The sequence below is a fragment of the Diachasma alloeum genome, unplaced genomic scaffold, assembly GCF_001412515.2.
Source record: "Diachasma alloeum isolate Michigan unplaced genomic scaffold, Dall2.0 Dall_scaffold_00648, whole genome shotgun sequence".
Taxonomy (NCBI): Eukaryota; Metazoa; Arthropoda; class Insecta; order Hymenoptera; family Braconidae; genus Diachasma; species Diachasma alloeum.
This window is the reverse complement of record NW_021680780.1, coordinates 282,615-291,759: the sequence shown is the minus strand read 5'-3', so window position 1 is coordinate 291,759 and position 9,145 is coordinate 282,615. Positions and strand designations below refer to the sequence as shown.

The 9,145-nt window shown below is 42.0% G+C and overlaps 1 protein-coding gene across 1 annotated transcript; it reads right to left on the bottom strand.

Annotated features, from left to right (window-relative positions):
* Positions 1–584: 584 nt before the first annotated feature.
* On the bottom strand, positions 585–6,387 carry LOC107043917 (sterol regulatory element-binding protein 1). The gene is made up of 4 exons (XM_015265610.1): positions 6,058–6,387; positions 2,771–5,364; positions 1,550–1,714; positions 585–1,155 (listed from the first exon to the last, which is right to left on the bottom strand). Exons 1-4 carry the CDS (start codon positions 6,158–6,160, stop codon positions 802–804), a joined length of 3,216 nt encoding a protein of 1,071 aa, XP_015121096.1. The 5' UTR covers positions 6,161–6,387; the 3' UTR covers positions 585–801.
* Between the last annotated feature and the right edge of the window lie 2,758 nt (positions 6,388–9,145).

Below are 9,145 nucleotides of genomic sequence, written 5' to 3'. Positions count from 1 at the left end.
TACCACTTCATTACAAAATTATCTCCATTAGACCTAACTCTCTCGTTTCTCTTCCTCCCCTAATCTCTAAAATTTTTTGTCACCAAATACTTTACATCCCTTAAAGAACACATAAAAATCTATCGAATCTGCTTATGTCAGGGCGGAAGGTAAGTTTTTTCCCCCGAAATCCCCATCGGACCCAAAAAACCAAATTAAAATGACTCGCCCGTGTACTTCCGCTCTCCTGACCCACAAAACCGTGACTTCTTCATCTCGTACTTGGCTCCCGAGCCAACACCATTGTGATATACATAATTACGTGTTAATATAACGAATTTAGATAAACATGAAAGGAAGAATGGCCCGAGAGAAATGAATTTCCATAAATCCTAGCAGTATTTTGTTTCCGTTGGAGAATCGCGAGGTGCACATTCCCATGCAGCAATACAACAAAAATACCAACAATTATGTCAGCGCATATTACGTAAGATATATTCATGTGCTATTGTAGTTGATACCCGAGACGAGAAGTAGATTCCTTTTCGTCGTTAAAAATTCTGTTTATAAGTGGATGAAAAAAAAGTATAAGAAATACGAGACACTAATTTGTACAATGCTTTATAATAAAAATATGATGAAGCAACACTGAATGGCCCATTCCAATCAATTTTATAAAACATTTTATTAACAATCATCATCAATGATTGACTTAGACCTCTTAAAAACAATCTATTAAATCTAAAACAGCTGCTTTTTTTATATACAATAAATTATTAGTGAGAATTATTGACACGGGGACTTGATAAGTGCTGATCAAGTTCAATTAGCAGTTATGGCTGGGCCCAGTTGACGCATAAGTTCGTAGCACTCCTGCAGCCTCTTACGATCTCCTATTCTCTCGAGTGTCTTGGCTGCTTCAGCGAGCATTCCAGCTCGTTCACCAGGCGAGGCCAGCAGCAGGGCTGGCAGGTGTCGACAGGCAAGACACAGGGCGGCTGCGTGCTCTCGTTCCCCAGTCGCATTCTCCTGCGATCGATCTTTACCACAGATTATGGAGGATCGGGAGTTTCTGTGGTGGAGACTACGGTCTAGAAGTATTTGGGTTTTTACTGGGGCTGCACCGGCCATTATTCTTGCTGTCGCCTCGTACAGGAAAATTCTTGGGAGAACCGACTGAAAATCGAGGGAATTCCATTAACAAAACGTTAATTCAATTTAATATTCAGTATTACTAATTCTTAATCATTAATATATTGATTCATATATCATTCAATTAACAATAATTTATTAATACATAATTCATCAATATATTACTTAATTGATATATTAATGAATTATGAAATTAATTATCATGGACTGAATGATTTTAAAAATACATTAATTAATCATTATTACATTAATGATTTTTTTGAATCATTAATGTTTCAATGATTTGAATTTCAATTTTTGTTGGAAATTTCGCCAGTTATGAAAAGAGTCTCTCAAAATAGGTCCTTTAATAGTTAAAAAATGATGAGAATGACTCGTCTCGTTTTACTATTAATTGGAGAAAATAGTTGATAATTACAGGAATGTCTCGACTGAGTTTTCTCAGACGTGCCAAGTCATGTTGGAATCCAGCGAGGAAAGTGCTAGTTGTCGTAGGTGTTGGGCTTGTCTGGCTGTCCCACAGCTCCTGCCACAGAATAGTCCTCAACTCCAGGAGCCAGTCACAGAGCCACAAGTGAACGAGCTAGATGTCAAAAAAATTGTAGCATTCAACATTTCAACCCCATGAGATGCAACTATCCGCAATTAAAAAATTCTATTTTTCACACATAATTATTCCACTTCGTTGCAACGATTAGATTGCCCTGAGGGGCTAGCGGAAGGAGCGATGATTAAAAATTGGAAAGAAAAAATCTATACGGCAATGGAAAGAACTATTTATTATGTCTACAACGATTGGATTTATAAATCTCTTTTTATTGAATGGAATTATGAAATAAGAGAATTGAATGGGAAATACTAGACCCGTATTTTCTTTATTAATAATGTCTTCATCGATTTTAGTATCTTGCAGTCTAATTAATTATTGAAGAAGTGGTGAAACGAGATAATTGAATTCTATTGAAAATTTAGCGTTTACTGACCCTCTCGACTGTAAAAAACCCCAACATCATAATCATTTCGTTTCATGCTATCGCCCTTGCACTGAACCGTCAAAGGCCTTCTTAATTCAAAATTTAACATTTCATGGAAAAATCAATGGAAACTTTAAATTTCAGGCTGAGTATTCCTAGAAAATCAGCCAAAATCCGGAAAAATCAAGTAAAAAATGTTCTCTAATTTGCAATGAATTGAAAATTCAGCATTCTATGATACTGACTATTGTTGTCATTGAAAATTCAAGTAATTTGAGTAATTGTCGTCGTTCTGCTGCTCAAAAACGTGCAATTCCCCCTGCAATTTGAAATTTGATGATTTATCCCCACTAAATCTAATAATAAATATCACTCCCCTGATATCATTGCCCAGCTAACAGTGCAAAAACCTCCCTCCGCTCCCAGCAACGTACGTCTTGTCCCCAGGGGATTATTTCACCCCAGGACCAACTAAAACCATTTCTACCAATCTACCATCTCATCCTCTCCAAGTCGATAAATCCTGCCACAGGAGTTGCACTGTAGAAGTATTGCACCGCCACTTATCATGCAATGCAACTACAATGCACACTCGTAACAGGCTCAAGCTACCAGAGCCAGAATGAATGTCCCCCCAAACCCCAAACCTCAAACCCCAAACCCACCTGAACATTCTGGGACGGCTGCTGCTTGCAGTGATAATACACCAACGAGTGTTCCAGATGCCTCCCAGCCTGATCGATGAGCCTGATGGAGCTCCTGCTGCCGGGTCTCTTAGCAGCCTGAACAACACAGAGAACAGCATGAGGCAGAGGGCTGCCCCCCGAGCTCTCATTGAAGTTCCTCTCATACGGGAATTTCGTCTCAGCCATGGTCCAGGGTGTGGAGTCCTCCTCCCCGAGTCTCCAGCAGGCAGCAGCCCAGAGGACAGCCCCCCACCACAGGCCGACAGCATCCTCACAGGTCTCCTGGGTCCCCTCGTCCCCCGAGAAATGGCATTCAACGTCAGCCGAGTCAATGACAGCCTTCGACAGCTGTAGCATCGCCGAGGCATGAGCATCCCCATTGGCAGCAGTTCCAGCAACTAATTTCAGACACTGACTGATCAAGTGCTCCCTGTAGGCCCTCGCAGCAAAGGACAGGGCGTCAGTTCTGCTCCCCTGCGACGTAAACTCATCATGAGACTTACTGTCCCTGACATTTCCCGACGAAATAGCTGAAACACTGGACCCACCACTGCCAGGACTCTTGCTGTCAACAGGACTCGTGGATTGAACTGCTGGCCTCGAGTACTGCCACTTGTTGGAGGTGAGGAACCTGAGGCCCTCCTCAGTCATCAGCCACTTGAATTTAGGAGGAACAACTGGTAGACTCGACAACAGAGCCTTTCCCTTCGAGACGTAGTACTTGTGTACGAGAGGAAACATTGACTGCTTGAAGGCCAGTGCTGCATTGATGTAGATCTCAGTGAGACAGATCCTGTTGATGTTCTCACCAGCAGCTTCAGCGTAGTTCACCGAGGACAGCGCCAGGAACAGCGTCCCCTCCCTCAGGCCCTGGGACAACCGAAGACTCAGGATCCTCTCGTAGGTAATAGCCAGCTCTGCTGCTGACGTTTCAGCCTGATTCCTCTCGCTCCTCTCAGACAGCCATTTCCTAACGTTCAACACCCACCTCCCTATCCACAGCTTGTGGAGAACCTGGCGAACAATCTGCCAGAGTGTTGCCATGTAGATTTCAAGCCTCGATGAGGGGAGGGAACGCCCGAAGTAACGGAGACAGTGGCCAAGGTCTGACTGGGCCTTTGCATTCTCATTCAGTGACATGTTGAATTCAGCCTGACGTCGCCAGCGACGCAGCTCCAGGAAGGTCTTGCTCTCGGTGGGAATCACAGGGTCTCCATAGACTATCAATCTGCAGAGGCCCCCAGCCAGAAGCAGAATATTAATAAACCAGACGATCATGTTCTCCAAACTCCACATCGTTCTGTTCGTGAAGTACTCCTCGCTCTCCCTTCCCTCCTCATGTCTCAGGATGGTTCTTCCGTCCACTCGAGTTGCTGCGTAATCCTCTTGGGAGAACGAAAGCCTTCCAAAATTGTGCATCACAATCCCCAGGGGATTGAACGCCAGGAAAATCAGGAGGAATGCACAGAGAGTGAGACGAGTGTTGTCCCTCAATCCTGAGATGGTTTTGGGGGATATCGAGGGGGTTCTGTCGCTCATCAACGGGTGCTGGAGCCCCTCGGGCTCCTCCTTGATTGACGCAGGCGAAGCAGGAGACAGTGGGGGCATCGTGGGGACTGGAGACAGCGAAGGCTCGCTCGTGTCAGACCTCGGTGGTGTCAGTTCTCCAATGGACAGCAGCTCCCTCAGGTTCTGCCTCTGCGCTGTCATCTTCAGGGTCATGTTCTCCGCTTTCAGTTTAGCATTTGAGTTCTGGAGGAATCTTATGTAGTCTATGGTCTTCCTGAGAATGGCTGATTTGTTGAGCTTAGCGTCCACTCCCACGATCATGTTCTTCAGCTCGATTATCTTGTCGTTTATGGAGGTCCTGTATCGCCGCTCGATTGCGTTGTGAGCACTTCGCTTCACCTCTCGCACCTTGGGGACACCCAGGGGCACTCCGTTAGTGCTTATTCGGTTTATCTGGACCTTGTCGGTGTCCAGGACCACTGGAATACCCGTCGCCAGGACTGTGCCGTTGGCTGTGTTCACCAGGGTGTGGATCTGGTGGGGGACTGGGGTTGAGGTGACTGTTTGCGAGCCTCGGGGGTAAACCACGGATTCGGACTTTATGAGTTTTGCTGGCAGCAGGAGCTGGCGTTGGTGACCTGCCACTGGGGCCAGCGTCACCACTGGGGATTGAACGTTGAAGTTGACGTTTTGGGGGATTGTGTACTGCTGGGAGGTGAATACTGCCGGGGCTGGCTGCTGCAGGACTGATATCCTCTGGGGACGCTGGCTCGGCGCCACTGGGGCCTCCGTCTGCTGACCTGGGGGCTGGGGCAGCGGGGAGGCCTGCTGGGGGGACTGCTTTCGGGTGGAGGCTTCTGCTGGGGGTATCATTATCATGTTGGGCTCCACGAATTTGTCCAGGATGTCTTCTTCCTTGAAGGAGGTCACGTTGCCTGATGTCATCGTTAGGAAGTCAAAATCACTCTCCATGGGGATTGGCTCACCCAGGTCCGAGAGGAAGGTCTCGTCACTGAAGAGGTTCTCGTTCTTCATCAGCTCGCTTTCACAGTTTTTTAGTAAATCTGGAAGTTATGAAATCATCTCCAATTGCTGTTCAGTTTTACATAGCTGTGGAGTCTCCGAAAATTATGATTCTACAATCAAAAGAACGATGAACAAAAGCTGAACATTTTCTATGAGCGTTCTGGAATAATATTGGGGAATAAAGCCAATAGGGAGGAAATTGCAAGCTAATAATTTGACGTAGCTAATGGCTGTGCGAGACAACTGCATAATTCGCTCCATTAAATTAAAAAAATATATATTATTTTTGTAAATAAAATTATTCATCTATCCAAGAGTGTTTTAAAAAGTCCCCCAAAAATCCGTAAAAAAAATTTTGAAAAATCTATTCTCCTGACGAAATCATCGACATAAAGATAAAAATGTTTTCAAAATTCAAGATGTTATTTTTATCTCTTGACGAACCTATTGACAAATACAAAAATATAATATTATTTCTGTAAATAAAATTATTCACTATTCAAGGGTGTTGTAAAAATTCTCCCAAAAATCGATAAACAAATTTTTTAAAAATCCATTCTCTCAAACAAATCACTGACACGCAGATAAACTGTTTTCAAATTAAAATGTTATTTTTATCTCTCGGAAAACCTATTGACGCGTGCAAATGCCACTTGCAATTGAGGAATGCTCCAAAATAACAGAATAAATTAACCCCACTAATTAAACAAAATATAACGCCAACAACGTACCATCGAATCCCGTCATTTCATTGAGATTGAAGCTATCACTAGCTTGAAAAGTGGGAAATTCGTTGCTCTCGTGGACCGGAGCCCAGGCCCCTGAGTCCGCCATCGTGTCCCAAACCCCCGATTTCCCCAGTCACTGACACGCTCCAGTTCTCAATTAGCACCAAAAACGTCCAATAACCATCAGCTGTTTCCACTCCTCAATGGCAAGCCATTGTCATTTCAATATCCCGGTATAATCCACAAAATTTCGGGGGTAATGGTACGTCTGGGGATTTGTGCGACACAAACTAAGAAGCAAAGACCAAAAAAATTACAAACGATCATACGACCTCGACAACAACCAATCGCTGGGCCTACACGAGGATCAGACGATATTGCGTCACAATGGAATCACTATATCTATATCTACGAGAACGTGTGCACACCACGGACTGAATGACCATCCTCACAGGCATCTCAACACAAAAGTCAGAAATATTGCGAGGTGTGTCAAGAGAGGGCGCCAGAGCACCGAAAATTATGAAGATAAAGACCCGATCAATTAGCCCCTCATGTATAGATATTCCAAATTTTTATTTTTTTCCTCATTGAAGTAGTTTTGAAGCAAAATTGCGAGCTAATAAAAAACATTTGCTAGTTAGTACTTTTTTTTTAATAAATTTTTGAAAAATCACCCCTGAAAAAAAGGCGTTATCCCCCCTATTTCATTATTTCCAAAAAAATTTATCACCAATCGGTAGCAAATTGTTTGAAGTTTTTGCGAGTTAAGAAAAAATCGTCAATGCATTCCTATTATTGTGTAAATTAACAATTCCAATTTCAATTGAAAACCTGAGTTGATGACCAGAATTTATAGCAGAGATGTCAGACAAGATGTGAATGTTTTTTTTGGCTCAAATGAAAGAGCGGGTCGAGAAATGGCGTGCAGAAGTCTTTAAAGATGACAAATCTCTCTAAAGATGATGTCTGTTTTCAATTGAAAAGCGCAATTGTGACAACATTTTCCAGTGGGTTCTAGGAGTCTCCCCTGGTTCAACACCATCTTTAGAGGTCCTAGCACGCCATTTCTCGACCCGCTCTTTCGTTTGAGCTCAAAAAAACATTCATATCTTGTCTGATATCTTTGCTACAAACTCGGGTCTACAACTCGGGCCTTCAATTGAAGGCCCGAGTTGTAGGCCCGAGTTTGTAGCAAAGATGTCAGACAAGATATGAATGTTTTTTTGAGCTCAAACGAAAGAGCGGGTCGAGAAATGGCGTGCTAGGACCTCTAAAGATGGTGTTGAACCAGGGGAGACTCCTAGAACCCACTGGAAAATGTTGTCACAATTGCGCTTTTCAATTGAAAACAGACATCATCTTTAGAGAGATTTGTCATCTTTAAAGACTTCTGCACGCCATTTCTCGACCCGCTCTTTCATTTGAGCTCAAAAAAACATTCATATCTTGTCTGACATCGCTGCTACAAACTCGGGCCTACAACTCGGGCCTTCAATTGAAGGCCCGAGTTGTAGGCCCGAGTTTGTAGCAGCGATGTCAGACAAGATATGAATGTTTTTTTGAGCTCAAATGAAAGAGCGGGTCGAGAAATGGCGTGCAGAAGTCTTTAAAGATGACAAATCTCTCTAAAGATGATGTCTGTTTTCAATTGAAAAGCGCAATTGTGACAACATTTTCCAGTGGGTTCTAGGAGTCTCCCCTGGTTCAACACCATCTTTAGAGGTCCTAGCACGCCATTTCTCGACCCGCTCTTTCGTTTGAGCTCAAAAAAACATTCATATCTTGTCTGACATCTTTGCTACAAACTCGGGTCTTCAACTCGGCCTTACAATATTGAAGGCCCGAGTTGTAGACCCGAGTTTGTAGCAGCGATGTCAGACAAGATATGAATGTTTTTTTGAGCTCAAATGAAAGAGCGGGTCGAGAAATGGCGTGCTAGGACCTCTAAAGATGGTGTTGAACCAGGGGAGACTCCTAGAACCCACTGGAAAATGTTGTCACAATTGCGCTTTTCAATTGAAAACAGACATCATCTTTAGAGAGATTTGTCATCTTTAAAGACTTCTGCACGCCATTTCTCGACCCGCTCTTTCGTTTGAGCTCAAAAAAACATTCATATCTTGTCTGACTTCGCTGCTACAAACTCTGGTTATCAACTCTGGTTTTCAGTTGAAATTGGAATTGTTAATCTACACAATAATAGAATTGCACTGACGATTTTTTCTTAACTCGCAAAAATCTTCAAACAATTTGCTATCGATTGGTGACAAAAATTTTTGGAAATAATGAAATAGAGGGGATAACCCCTTTTTTCAGAGGTGATTTTTCAAAAATTTATTTTAAAAAAAGTACTAACTAGCAAATGTTTTTTATTAGCTCGCAATTTTCTTCAAAACTACTTCAATGAGGAAAAAAATAAAAATTTTGGATATCTATACATGAGGGGCTAATTGATTGGATCTGAAGATAATGAGGCAGAAGAGTGTAGATGGCGCCATATTGCTCTGTTCACCTGGTGCCAATTTTTTTTCAATTTTTTTGTATGGCAATAAAAAAAAAGTAGATAATGAGGTCTCACATAAATGAAGCAAAGATAAACAAACTATATTTATTCAGTCAAACACTTATTAATTAATCTTTTAATACAAAAGTTGGAACGCCATTTATTAATTCCTTTCCCCGAATAAATTCCCCTCCGCGCCATGAAAACTTGATTGTTTTTTAACGAGGAATAAATATCGCGAAATCTCCAGGAAGCCATTCCTCCAAAAGAACAAAACAATCGTCCACCTCCGCGAATTCCCCTCCCCTCAACACGTAAACAAAGAAGAAAATCTTGAAAACGAGAATATTTCTAATTATCGAAGTGAATGAATCAAAAAATCCCTTAACAAACGAAAAAAAATCGAACAGAACAATTCACATTTTTTCCTACAAAGTTCTATTTTTCATTCGATTATTCATAATAATATCAAAAACTGTTATTATATTTAACTGAAAAGAATGATTATTATTTCAAATAATTGATTTTTCAGTTTTATAATTATTATATTCTATTATTATTACTCTTATTATTATTATTATTTGT

Excerpts from the sequence above, each read along its gene's own strand:
- LOC107043917 (XM_015265610.1), bottom strand. The coding sequence starts at position 6,160 with ATGGCGGACTCAGGGGCCTGGGCTCCGGTCCACGAGAGCAACGAATTT. Across the intron at positions 5,365-6,057 it reads TGAAATGACGGGATTCGATG|ATTTACTAAAAAACTGTGAA; the intron begins GTACGTTGTTGG and ends CATAACTTCCAG. Across the intron at positions 1,156-1,549 it reads AACTCAGTCGAGACATTCCT|TCGGTTCTCCCAAGAATTTT; the intron begins GTAATTATCAAC and ends CTCGATTTTCAG.